This window comes from Brassica oleracea, chromosome C1, assembly GCF_000695525.1.
Source record: "Brassica oleracea var. oleracea cultivar TO1000 chromosome C1, BOL, whole genome shotgun sequence".
In the NCBI taxonomy this organism is placed as follows: domain Eukaryota; kingdom Viridiplantae; phylum Streptophyta; class Magnoliopsida; order Brassicales; family Brassicaceae; genus Brassica; species Brassica oleracea.
The window spans coordinates 9,605,682-9,618,697 of record NC_027748.1 but is presented as its reverse complement, the minus strand read 5'-3'; the positions used below and the strand labels follow the sequence as shown (position 1 = coordinate 9,618,697).

The window sequence follows — 13,016 nt, the reverse complement described above, 5'->3', positions numbered from 1 at the left end:
TATTTACTTAATGAATATAATATGAACGAATATTACAAATACATCATTTAATAAAATAAATAATTAAAAACTGAAAATTCATATCCGCGCTGGCGCGCTGGTCAGGGTCTAGTTATTCAATTAACAAGCAAAATTGTAAAAATATTAATGATATTGAAAAAACTAATTTTGAAAGTTGAAACTTTTAAAAATAGTTAATATTAACTGGAAATAGTTATTTGATAGAAATTTTATTTTTTAAATCCTAGACAAAATATAATTGTAAAAGATTATGTAATATTAATTTCCTTTTCTAAAATCCTACAAAACTGTAAAAGAATATTTGATAAACAAAAAAAATCCTAAAAAAAAAATTATATAATATTTTTAAATCCTAACCAAAAGAGAATTGTAAAATTTTATTTGACATTAAAATTATTATAAATTATTCAATTAGCAAAGAAGTGTAAAATTAGTATTGATACGAATTGTAAAAATAGCAATTTTAAAAATATTTATTAGTAACTAAAATTAATTATTTGATAACAATACTTTTTTTTGAAATTTTTAAGAGAAAATTGTAATAGGTTATATGAGAGTAATTTACCTTTTCTAAAATCTTAAACAAAATTGTAAAAATGTATTTAATATTATTATTTTTATTTTCTTATTGTAAATAAAAAGGAGATTTAAAAAATCCTAGCAAAATAAAATTTTAAAGACTTATTTAATAAATCATGAAATAAGTACATAAGAAGATGTATAATGTTGTCATTGATTCGATTGATGTATTTAACTTTCACTTCTTTTTTCTTTTCATTTCTTATTTCGGATTGTGTTCAGTTTAAATGTTTATGTATAGTATTTTCTACAATCCTTAATATAAAGTTTATAACAACTCATCTATACATCATGATTATAAAATACAAATATTAACTTGAACTTATGTATGAAAATGAGTTTGAATAATAAAATAAATCTCAAACAACATATGCAAAAAAAACAATCATAATATTATAATAAAGTGATTTATTATTTTATGATTTTTATTAAATTAAAACATCAAACAAAACCCGTTGCAACACAACGGGCTCAAGATTATCTTGTTTAAAATAAATTTCAATAAAAGATTATAAGTAAATTATTTTTTAAGGAATTAAGTAAGATTTGAAATCTACATGTGTTTTTTTAAATTTAAATCAAAATTTTGAATCTAATAGTTTTACAAAATCTAAAAAATGAATTTAAAAACCACAATTAAAATTTTATAACTGGCAGTATGAATTTAGAAAAGCAATATTATCTATGGATATAACTTTACTGAGATTTAATTGACGAGCTGAACTTATATAAATAACGAATTAAAAGATTACAAAATGATATCTCCATCTGATGTCCTTCAAAAGAGCTCACATGTTCCTATTTTTAAGCTCGTTAATTAGGAACATCGTCAACTATTGTGTGTATCTCGAGCGAACATGCTGCATCTAACTCTCTGAATCCCGAAATATTGTTTGACTCACTCTTAGCACTAGGGGCATTGCCTCCGCGCAAGCGCGGAGTTGTGGACAGAGTTCTTGTTTCATCTTAATATTTGTTAGGGTTATTGTAGGTGTGAATTTTGCGTTTTGGGTTAATCATTGTTTTCAAGTTTTTTTTATTGTTATAGGGTTAGAGTTGTGACGATGAACTGTGTATGCACTGTTCTCCACTCATGAAGGACTAAATTGTGTTAGTAATGTGATTGATATAGTTTGTGGTGTTGCTTGCTGTGTCATTGAGACTTATTGTTTGTTTGTCTTTTTAATTTGTTATTTGTACTGTTGAGATTACATAAATTATATTAAGGTTGTTGAGAGTACCTTTTGTTTCTGAATATTTTTTCTCTAATTTAGTTGTGTAATTTGTGTGTATTAAGTAATATTTTTTTATTCTTATTATGTTGGTTATATGTTTTTTTTTTTTTAAACTTGTTGATTTTACCGGACCTTTAAAACAAATACATGAAGACTTGTAGAAATAATTATAAAATGAGTGACAATTAGTATTTGAGTCTTAAAACGAATATATGTATTTCTCATAAGAAGACAATATCATTGGCCTGTTGACATTGAGATTATAAGCTATTTTCATAAGACAAGAGGAGTGCAGGTGAATATGTTGTTGCCTCATTTGTATTTGTTGGGATTGTCTCTTGTATTTGCTGGTGTGGCTGTGTTTGTTTCTCTTTTATTTGATGTGTAATATGTAAACAAAAATTATTGTTAGTTATATTTATCAGAGTTTGTAACTTACTATGCTTTTTTGTTTAGGTAATTTCACTGATCTTGGTTGTCGTCTTCGTAAGCATCTGTGAAAGTAAGTTTGTAAATTGTTAAATAGCTGGTCATGTAGTTTGTATTTGTTTAGCTCGTTCAATGTATGTGTCGTTGAGTTTTAATTGAGTTGATTGGTTTGGTATATTTGTTTTGAAGTTTATTTGTAAGATTAGACAAAAAGAGAGGTGATCATTAATGATTCGTCTTTTTGGGATTTTAGTTTTTGGTGTTTTGATTGTTTTGGGTTATTGTGGTTTCTTTTAAGCTGTAAAATAAAGATTTGTGTAAAATTATATTGATAAGTAAGGGAGATAAATATACGACCACAAATCTTGGGTAGAAAATATTTTTGATTATTGATGTTAGCACAATATAGAGAGTAATATAAAGATAATTATGTGTTGATTGTTTCTCACGGATCAATGAGAAGACGGATAACGACTCGACTTGTTTTTTTGGAGAGGTCAGAGCCCTGGACAGAACGGATTTGCCCAACCACATCTGCGAGTTTAAATATCAGTTATGATATCAAAACATAATATAAACCCAGATGCAATATGATAATATACATGGGAGTTCTAGGTTTGTGTTTGCAATCACTTGGAGATTTCGAACAGTCTAATCTTTACAAGAGATTGATCTCAGGAGTACCCATGATGACTTCATCAATAATGGTTAGTGAGATGAAACGAATGAAGAATGGATGATCAATTATCTTGTACATGCTTAAGCACCTAGCAACCTCAAAACGATAGACTTTCACAATGGAACCTGCTTTCAAAGATGACATGTAATGATTAGTCCGTCCGACGGGAGTACCCGACGGGAGTAAACCCATGAATCACGGAATCTGCAAATAATATTATTCAACAAAAAATCAGAAAATCAATTAAAACAATTATGTTAAATAAATGTGATAGATCGAAGATTAACTTACCTTTTCATCATGTAAGAGAACCGTGATTCCCACAAAATCCATGTCTTTCTTGAAGTTTAGGGAATCCCAGAAGTGGAGGAAGCCAGAGGCGATGCTCTGACTACTACGATCAAGACGGAGACACTCGAAGGTTGAGTGACAGACGCCGGGATGCCGGTTTGAGGAACTGGAGAGGCAGGGAGAAACATTTTCTAGAAGATGGTTAAAGCTAAGAGGAATCAATGAGTTTTGTGGAGGTGCAGATTAGGTTCATCAAAGATGAGAATCATATATAGGGTTTACAGAGGAGTTACAAATCAGGAACATTTATGATCAAGCGATTTAAGATGGGGACATGAAGAGTTCACCGGTGAAAAAAATAGATTACGAACAGACACACGGCGCAACTCTGTAGCTCAAACTTGTTTGAAACAATGATGAAAAGAACTCAAACTCATGTTAAACGACAACAATTTACAATATGGAAAAACTATAATTGTTGCAAACTTGATATTTTTTCATATAACGTGATGAATCTCATTTAAAAATGAAACCCATAATACACTTGTAGGCCCGACCCTCAGAGGAAGCCGAAGAAGCAAAGGCTTCCGACCTTCATAAATATATATTAGGTTCGACCATCAATGTACAAAGTATCATTTAGCTTAGTGGTATAAATGTTGGTGTTTATATCTCAATAACCCGGGTTCGAGCCATGAGCTTGACACTTTTTCACACTTTTTAAAAGTGGGGCCCACAAAACGCTGACGTGGCACGCTAAGTAGTGAGTAAAAACTCAACTATTATAATATAGATTTTCTTGGTCTTAATGGTTCTTTGTTGGTTAGGCTAGCTTCTAAAATTCATGAAATAACTGGGCCTTCTTCGATTGGCCCATGACTGTATTAAAGAAAAACTACTTGTTCTGGCTGGATAAGCTAAGTGGATCGGTTTTATACAATAACTACATAGATTAAGCGAATTAGTACAAAGACCTCATAGATGATTAGGATTTGATTAAGTTGCTAAAAGCCGTTTACTAGTATCCACCTGAAAACACAAACTCAAGATTCGCAACTACATGTTTCAAACTCCAAAACACTTGAAATACTCCGGTTTCTCCTTTATTGTAATTTGTAAACGTTAACCTATGTATGATGTTGACACAAGCTCCGCCTCATTTGTTACTCATCGGTACTATTTTCTCGAGTTCTGCGTGGAATGGATCTCCTGTACATCCCAAAACAAGGCTACTGACGAAGATATACGCTAAATGCGGCCATCTAACACAACTACGTAACTGCTGTTTCACCGGTTGAGTTCATCTTTAAGATTAATTTCGCAACTGTTGAGCATTAACAACTTTGTTTCTTTTAAACTGAATAATCCTCACTACTGTATAGTGCTTGCTCACCGAAGAAATCGTTTATCCCATTACAGTCCTTGGATGTGACAACAGACGTTTAAATATTTTTGGCCTAAAGGCTAAAGATTACAACGATAATGACCACACATCTGAGGCTTTTACCAGTTCCATTAAATAAGAGATTCTTAATGTCAAATCTTATAATTTTGAACAAATTAAGGTTAAATCTAACGGAGAGAAACCGACTTGAAAACTAATCAATATTTGAGAAGCCGATGATAGTCATTTGCCTTTAAGATAACCGAAGCTTGTCGGTTCTATGAATTTCAATATCTTGCAGTTAAAATTAAGATAAATTTCTGTCATGCGTCTGTTTTAATTTATTCATAAACACGATAACTTTTTATATTCTTCAGTAATGCACAACCACCACACATTACCCAAAACAAATGGACGACCATTATCGCAGTTGTGTTGAACTTAATTTATAATCGAGTATATTCGTATGTAGGCACCCATAAGACACATAGCTGCTCACTAACAAAGAGCAGATTGCCTGGAAAGGAGCCCAATGTTTGATCTACGAGAAAGGTTTCTTGAAAAATGACAATTGTTTTAAATCTGCATTTCTCTTTTCTTTTATACCCTTTCTCTTGACTGACAGTTTCTAAAGAAAAAAACACAAAACTTACTAACACAAATCATAGTTATAAAACATGTAAGAAACTCGGTAAGCAGATGAATCGACCGGAGAGATTTAAATCTCGCTCGCGACCACCGGCCAGATAGCTTCTAACTCTATCTAGCTACAGCCGAATTGGCCAATTCAAGAATAAGGGCATAGTTAACCCCTTCTCTTGGTACAATGTAGCCACACAAACAATAGAGGGATACAAATGTCTTTTCGATATATGTCTCATGAATAACAGTTTAGAAATAACAGGAGGCGAATGACAGGACCAAAACTAAAATGTAAGAAACTCGGTAAGCAGATGAATCGACCGGAGAGATTAGAATCTCTCTCGCGACCACCGGCCAGATAGCTTCTGAATTGATCTAGCTACAGCCGCATTGGCCAATTCAAGAATAAAGGGTATTGTCGAAACCCCTTCTCTTGGTACAATGTAGCACCCCCCCAATTATATAACTCAACACGCGAACAAACGTTAATTTGAATCAGATAGATGTGCGAACCCTAGTACTAGGCGGCGTGAAGAAGAGATGATGACAATGAAAGATTGTTAAAACGATATCTATATAGGATAAAACATCAGGGATATAAAGGTCTTTTCGAGTTAGCTCTCTCCTCTCTGGAGGCGCCGCTATTAGGTCAAGACTAGCAGAGATCCTCTGGGTGAGAAAGAGTCTTTCGTAGGTTTACAGTTAGCATTACAATAACGAAAACCCTCTAGCCAAGACAGAGTCTTCTTCTCTTCCCAATAAGATCGGGGCTTATAGCAAAACTTGAGATCTGAAAGAGAGAGAGAGAGCCTTCTTTTTCTTTGTTCTTACGGAGGAAAGAGACGAAACATTAGTTTTTTTTTTTTTAAATTCATTTATTAATCTGTAAAATAAAAATTCAAAAGCGGGATCGTGATTTGAATTTAGGAATTGGATCAGCGAGTCGTTAATTATGGAAGGAGTAGGAGCTCGGTTAGGTAGGTCCTCGACTCGTTACGGAGGACCGGCAACGGTATTCACGGGTCCGGTTAGGAAGTGGAAGAAGAAGTGGGTTCACGTCTCTCCCTCCTCCAAGAAACATACCTCCTCCGTCGTTAACGGTGGGTCCGCTTCCGATGGATCGCACTTGTTGTTCTTCAAGTGGGCTCCATTGTCTCAGGGCGGCAGCGGGAACGAAGATGGCAAAAGCGAGAGTAATTCTCCCAGCGAAGAGCCTGTGACGGCGACGGAGGCAGAAGAAGAGCCTCCGCGCCGCAGATTCAAATACGTGCCGGTTAGTTTATTGATTCTTGCGCTACAGTGATTAGGGTTTTAATTTCTATTGAATAAACTGAGGATTAGGTAATGTGATTAGTTGAGAGCATGTCTTGATTTAAAAAGTTTTGATTTTTTAGCAAGAAAGTTGATGGATCTAGGCTTTTGGTAGACATTGGGGGGGTTGTATGGTTTAATAAATTGTGTTGGATTAACAATGTGGAACTTCAATAGTTGATTCATGAAACATATTCTTGATTGTTTTAGAGTCCTTGTGATCCATAGTTGAAGTTTAAAAAAAGTGTGTGTAGATCGCAGTGCTTGAGGAGCAGAAGAAGGAAGCTACAGAGACTGAGGAAGACGACAAGGTTGAAGAGGATGAGGCAAGTGCAGTGGAGCCAAGCGAGAAGAAGATTGAGGAAAAACCAGACATGAATGATGTTCCCATGGAAGATAATCAGGTTAAACGTTCAGCCTCATTCTTTTATTAGCCTAAACCCAAACTTATGTCTTCGCCTTCTCGTGACTTTGCTTGTTTTTTCCTGCTGATAATTGGATTCTGGAACCATTTGTTAAAGAGAGTATATACGTCATTTCTTTTGGTTGGCTTGTTAAAAGATTTGCACTTAACCATTATAGCAGCAAACTAAGAAACTTCTTTGCAATCTTGGATTTTGTTCACTCTTTAGATATTTTCAATGTGTTCAATCTTTAAAGTGATCTTTTGTTATCTACGCAAAATTAGGAGGAAGATAAAATAGTGCGACAAGATCTCAACGAAAGCACTGCCGATGTAGATGCGGATTCTGAAAACAATCCGAAAGGGGGCGAGCCAGTATATGAGTCATAAACTGGCCATTGCATACCCCGTAACTCAGGGTTTGGCTTATCGTATTCCTTAACTTTCACTGTCGTCATGAACAAGAGACAATACGGTGAGAAGAAAGCATTTGTTTGAGATGGTCTGTGTACGTCCATGGCTTCTTCCTTTCCTTCTTTGATGACTAGACTCAATTTATTCGGAACTAAACATTCAATTTACAGAGGATTCTTGGTCTTTTTGTTTTGATTTTTAATCTGATTAAGCATTTTAATTATGAATGACGGCACTCTTGATATCATATGAACAGAGCTTTTTCATTCATTGCAGCTCGAGTTGGTGCTTCCTCCTCAACTCGACTAATGTCAACTAAATGTTACAATATAGAAAGAAGAAAGCAGTAGTTAGAGATGTCTTATTGTATCATTCATCCTCCTCCTCTACTCGTCTAGTCTAGTCTGTTGGCTTGTTCCTTGTCCTGATGGTCAAGTCCAAACTCATTGAAACGTTTGATATCACTTTAGAGAACGTATGATGTACTGAAAAACATTGGAAAATTGGTTTCTTAATCCAACCAAGAAGGTCTGAGTGTTAAAATAAAAATCAAATATTTGGGGATGATGATTATCAAGCACAAGCAAGAAGATCCTTCTTCGTCATTAATCATTCTTTGGCAACAACAGGCTCCACTTCAGATGCAAAATCGTTTCTGTAGAGATCAAAACAATTATATCAAATATTGTCTAAGAGGTTAAGAAAGCATCGTAAGATTTTGTATGTTCATTAGTAGAAAGAATTGCTCATAATAGCAAAAAAAAAAAAAAAAAACTAGTTCTTATTTTATTTTCAAGTTATTGCAAGAAGAAATATTGATCTTACTTGATTTTACGAGCAAGCTGGCAAATGCCAGTCCCGGCCATAGCAAGATTAACGCTAGAGAGGTTCCAGTTTTTCTGTAAACCAAAATATTCCTAGTCAAAAAAGAGCAAAGAAGAAGATGAAAAAAAACAAAAAGAAGTGGAGGCCTGTTTAAAAGGAAAACTTACTGGAGTGATAACCATGCCGTAGCGAAACCAGATAACTCCAGAGCATGTAACAACTAAAAGAGATATCATCAGATTAATAAACTGTTAAAGATCAAATTAAGACAAAGGAAAGCAATCAAAAAAGACAGTGGGAGTAAAAAGATATAAAATACCAAGCTGTTGAGGGTAAGAAATTTTGTCAGTAGGTTTGGCAAAGTCTGCAATGTTAGCTATGCTTATACCCCACTTGAACGTGGGCGCCCAAAAATGAACTGACAATTAAAATAAACGAGAGGTTCACACTTTCACCATTATGATCAAAACCAGAGTACGATAAACCAACCCCGAGGATTATGAATTCATGTGAGACACACTGACATATAGAGGAAAGAGTGATTCTTTTGTCTTTTGTAAAAATCAAAGTTATTTATATCTTTTAAAAAAATAGAACATAGCAAACATATTCATTACAATCCTGGAATTTAAACATAGTTCTATAGAAAACAGTTTATATATCATCTCCCAAAATGTTTTACCAAGTAAAAACAACAATTTCACCACAATTGGAGATATGAAGAGAAACCTAACAAAGAAGAACGATAACCCAAATTAGTTGAGCAATTTATATAAAAAACGATCATCTAAATAATGATGAAAATAAAAGAACAAAGCTATGAGCTTGGAATATGACTGACTGGTTTTAGGACCGGCAGGGTGATTCCAGAGAGCTTGAAGCTTCGAAGTCGCCATCGATTTTTTTTTTTGTATCCTAGAGATGTTCTCACCAATCAATCAATCAATCAATCGTCTCCCCTAGATTATTTTTTTCCTTTCCTCTACAAAACTTTAGCTACTGCAGGTGCCAAACGATATCGTTTATACACGGAGCATGCACTCGAGGACATTTTTGTCATTTCAGCTTCCTCTCTGTTTTGTCTCAGCCTTCTTGGTTTGATGTCCCTGAGCTTCCTTTTGGACTTGTCTGACTTGATCTATATTTCTTAAACTGCTAGTTCGACCCAGAGCCGCATATGTACGAAACATTTGAATGGTCCCCATTTTGTGGGCCTCCAATTTTTTAAAAAATCATTTATCTACATGCATATATATTCATATAATTATATATATAAATATAAATGTAAAACAAAAGATCAAAAGTTGAAAAAATATTATATATAAGTTTAATAGATTTTTGTTATTATGATTTATGATGAATAAAATTAATAACAAAATGTTTAAAATACCATAAAGTACCATTTTTAATATTACCTTTAACCAAAAATGCCATAACATTTGAGTTTATGGCTTACTATTTATGGAATGGGTTGAGTTTATAAATTTTTATAAATATTTTACAAATGATTCTTAAACATTTTTAAATGATTTAAGAGGGTAAGTTAATTTTTCATCACAAACTTAAAGTATTTATAGAAAATAGTTATTATTTAAAGTAAATTTGGAAAGTGATATCAAATTTGTGGTTAAATTAGAATTTCCCAATCAATAATCTACAATTTTCTTTGAAAATAATAAATATATTTTCGTTAAAATAAAATTAATAAATTTGACAAAAATAAAAATAAAAATATCATTAATTTTAAAATATAAATTAAATATTTTTATTTTGAATGGGGCCCTTAATTTTCTAGAAGGGGCTCTGACTTCCACCCCTAGTTAAACCTTGTGAACTTTTTACTGCTGATTTTATCTATTACAAATTGACAAATATTGCATAAACAATTTTATCGCCGATGATTATACCTGATTTACGAAGATATACGTCCAAGTGTGTCACTTGTATAACAGTACTCGTTACACATTTTTGTAAACATCTTTTCATTAATTTGCATAATTTGCAATATTTGGGATTCAAAACCTTGCGACTTGATATACTTTAGTCGGTACACATCAGTGTTGTGGTCTCATGACACTGATGACCAGCTTGTTACTCTTATGCATAGTTTCTGAAAACAATCCAAAAGGGGGGGTCGAGCCATTAGAAGAGTGATAAACTGGCGCCACTGCGTAACTCAGGGTTTGGCGTATCGTTTCATTGATTCAGAACTAAACATTCAAAATTCACAGAGGATTCTTGTTTTTTCTTTGTGCTTTTGCATTCATTGGAACCCCAGTTGGTTATTTCTCCCCAACTCCACCATTGTCATTTAAAAGAATACAATATAGGCAGTAAGAAGAAAACATTAGTTAGGAATGACTTAATGATTCATCATCCTCCCCGACTAGTCCAGTCTGTTGCTTGTTCCTGAACCTGATGGTGAGATCCAAACTCATTAACTACGAATTGAATATGCAATTTCATTTAGAATTCTTGTTTCTGTTGTTTTCCTGGTCTGATAACACATTTTTATTTCACTTTGGAGAAGATATGATGAAGTGCTTTAAAAGTAGCATTATGAATGGAGCTTCTTCTAAGATACAAGAATTACTTTAAAACATTGAAAAATGATTGGTAATCCGACCCAGATAGATCTGGGAATTAAGAGATATTGGGACTTGATATTCAAACACAAGCAAGATGGTATCCAGCTTCGTTTTGATGTCTTCATCTTCTTCGTCGTCATAATCATTCTTTGGCAACAACAGGCTCGGGTTCAGATGCAAAATCGTTTCTGTAAACCAAAACAAGTGTATCGATTTTTGTCTAAGAGTTAAAGAATGTTCATTAGTAGAAATCAAAGCATTGCTCAAAATAGCAAATGAAGGATGAGATTAGTTATTATTCCAGTAGCCTAAAACTGGAGAGCATTTTATATTTGATCTTACTTGATTTTACGAGAAAGCTGGTAAATGCCAGTCCCGGCCATAGCAACATTAACGCTAAAGAGGTTCCAGTTTTTCTGTAAAACCAAAATATTCTTAGTCACAAAAGAGCAAAGAAGAAGAGTGAGTTATTTTCCCTGTGATGGCATTATGAAGGAGTGTTTAAAAGGAAAACTCACAGGAGTGATAACCATGCTGTAGCGAGACCAGATAACTCCAGTGCATGTAACAGCTATAAGAGATATCATCAGATTAAAGAAAAAAAAACTGTTAAAGAGCATTAAGACAAAAGGAAAGCAATCAAAAAGACAGTGGGAGTAAAAAGATACTACCAAGCTGTTGCGGGTAAGAGATTTTGTCAGTAGGTTTGGCAAAGTCTGCAATGTTGGCTATGCTGATTCCCCACTTGAACGTTGGCGCCCAAAAATGAACTGACCAACCAATAAATTAAAAACGAGAATCGCTCACTTTCACCATAAATGATCCAAAAGAGAGTACAAGAAAGAGCTTTGATCAAACTACTACGAAAGCATTTCGTCGATTTCAATTCAGCTTTGAATTATTCTGTTCCGAGAATGTATTAACAGAGACTTCAATTCATATGACATACAGAGTGTGATTCTTTGTGTGTTTGTACAATCAAAGTTGTTATACATTTTTTTTTTTTTTTTAAGTGGAGATCGTAGCAACATATTAATTCCAATCCTAGAATTTAAACATGGCTCTAGCGACAACAGTCATATCCCAGATTAGTTGAGCAATTTATAATAAAAAAAATCGACCATCAAAAAGGAAAAGGAGTATAATCGAAATCGATGCAAAAAAAAACAAAGCTATGATCATGGAACCATGACTCACTGGTTTTAGGACCGGCAGGGTGATTCCAGAGAGCTTGAAGCTTCAAAGTCGCCATCGATTATTTTCGTATCCTAAAGAATAGCTCACCAACCAATCAATCAATCGTTTACTGAGATTCTTTTTTCCTTTCCTCCTCTCTACAAAACCATACTTACCAAAGGTACACCATACGATGTATATACACTGAACGTGCACTCGAGGACATTTTTGTCATTTCAGCTTCCTTTATTTTCTGTCGCCCCCTTCTTGGTTTGATTGATATGTCCTTGAGCTCCTTTTTTGGCTGGTATGAATTGATCCAACATGTTGCACAAACAAAAAAAAAGAAACCAAAAAAACCAAAAAAAAAAAAAATTGATCTAACTTCTTTTTCTTAAACTACAAGTTCCACCCTTGCCTAGTTAAACCTTGTGATTTCTTTCAAAGCTGATGAATAATGTTATTACAATTTTACCAAAAATAATAATCACAATACTAAAAGCAAGATATATTGAGCAATTAGGCTATCCACATCATAAAAAATAATCATCCAATTAGTTCATTTCGTTTTTACACATCAGACGGGTTTCAATTACGTCTGGGCTTCAAGTTTTTCTTTCATTTGCAGTGGACTTATGTGTGGGCTTTAGTTTCTTCTCATTTTGAACTTATCAAACCTAGTTTTTTATTTTTGTGACACAATATTTGGTTTTACTATTTTAGATTTCTTTTCCCCCCTTAGTATTTGGGCATGATATCTCTAGATATATCTTTTGGTCGTCTCTATGCCATTAACGCCATAACATACTACCGTAACATCTTTTGTCGTCTTATTATGTATTTGTTTACGAACAGAATATTATAATATTTTGTTTAGTGAACTAAATGAACAACTCCGTTGTTTTTAATAAATATATTAGAGCAGGATATTGTTTCTACCAAACCTGTATAATGCACAATGGACCAAAATTAGAAGCGGCACGGCTGCATTATTATGGCCACCCCCATGGATCGTAATTTTCCATAACTTGCAAGCTTT

At 33.5% G+C, this 13,016-nt stretch overlaps 3 protein-coding genes across 3 annotated transcripts; 1 reads left to right on the top strand and 2 right to left on the bottom strand.

Annotated features, from left to right (window-relative positions):
• The first annotated feature begins 6,069 nt into the window (after positions 1–6,069).
• Positions 6,070–7,663, top strand: LOC106337634. The gene is made up of 3 exons (XM_013776783.1): positions 6,070–6,533; positions 6,826–6,975; positions 7,260–7,663. The coding sequence occupies exons 1-3, from the start codon at positions 6,213–6,215 to the stop codon at positions 7,362–7,364; spliced, it is 576 nt and encodes a 191-aa protein (XP_013632237.1). The 5' UTR covers positions 6,070–6,212; the 3' UTR covers positions 7,365–7,663.
• Positions 7,664–7,819: 156 nt separating this feature from the next.
• On the bottom strand, positions 7,820–9,350 carry LOC106337715 (mitochondrial pyruvate carrier 4-like). The gene is made up of 5 exons (XM_013776872.1): positions 9,055–9,350; positions 8,533–8,631; positions 8,381–8,433; positions 8,214–8,287; positions 7,820–8,043 (listed from the first exon to the last, which is right to left on the bottom strand). The coding sequence occupies exons 1-5, from the start codon at positions 9,107–9,109 to the stop codon at positions 7,998–8,000; spliced, it is 327 nt and encodes a 108-aa protein (XP_013632326.1). The 5' UTR covers positions 9,110–9,350; the 3' UTR covers positions 7,820–7,997.
• Positions 9,351–10,930: 1,580 nt separating this feature from the next.
• On the bottom strand, positions 10,931–12,148 carry LOC106337798 (mitochondrial pyruvate carrier 4-like). Its single transcript, XM_013776939.1, has 5 exons — positions 11,999–12,148; positions 11,473–11,571; positions 11,320–11,372; positions 11,144–11,217; positions 10,931–10,989 (listed from the first exon to the last, which is right to left on the bottom strand). The coding sequence occupies exons 1-5, from the start codon at positions 12,051–12,053 to the stop codon at positions 10,944–10,946; spliced, it is 327 nt and encodes a 108-aa protein (XP_013632393.1). The 5' UTR covers positions 12,054–12,148; the 3' UTR covers positions 10,931–10,943.
• Positions 12,149–13,016: the final 868 nt, after the last annotated feature.

Excerpts from the sequence above, each read along its gene's own strand:
- LOC106337634 (XM_013776783.1), top strand. The coding sequence starts at position 6,213 with ATGGAAGGAGTAGGAGCTCGGTTAGGTAGGTCCTCGACTCGTTACGGA. Across the intron at positions 6,534-6,825 it reads GCAGATTCAAATACGTGCCG|ATCGCAGTGCTTGAGGAGCA; the intron begins GTTAGTTTATTG and ends AAGTGTGTGTAG. Across the intron at positions 6,976-7,259 it reads TTCCCATGGAAGATAATCAG|GAGGAAGATAAAATAGTGCG; the intron begins GTTAAACGTTCA and ends ACGCAAAATTAG.
- LOC106337715 (XM_013776872.1), bottom strand. The coding sequence starts at position 9,109 with ATGGCGACTTCGAAGCTTCAAGCTCTCTGGAATCACCCTGCCGGTCCT. Across the intron at positions 8,434-8,532 it reads TTCTTACCCTCAACAGCTTG|TTGTTACATGCTCTGGAGTT; the intron begins GTATTTTATATC and ends TATCTCTTTTAG. Across the intron at positions 8,044-8,213 it reads CAGCTTGCTCGTAAAATCAA|AAACGATTTTGCATCTGAAG; the intron begins GTAAGATCAATA and ends TGATCTCTACAG.
- LOC106337798 (XM_013776939.1), bottom strand. The coding sequence starts at position 12,053 with ATGGCGACTTTGAAGCTTCAAGCTCTCTGGAATCACCCTGCCGGTCCT. Across the intron at positions 11,572-11,998 it reads CCCTGCCGGTCCTAAAACCA|TTCATTTTTGGGCGCCAACG; the intron begins GTGAGTCATGGT and ends TTGGTTGGTCAG. Across the intron at positions 11,218-11,319 it reads ACAGCATGGTTATCACTCCT|AAAAACTGGAACCTCTTTAG; the intron begins GTGAGTTTTCCT and ends TTGGTTTTACAG.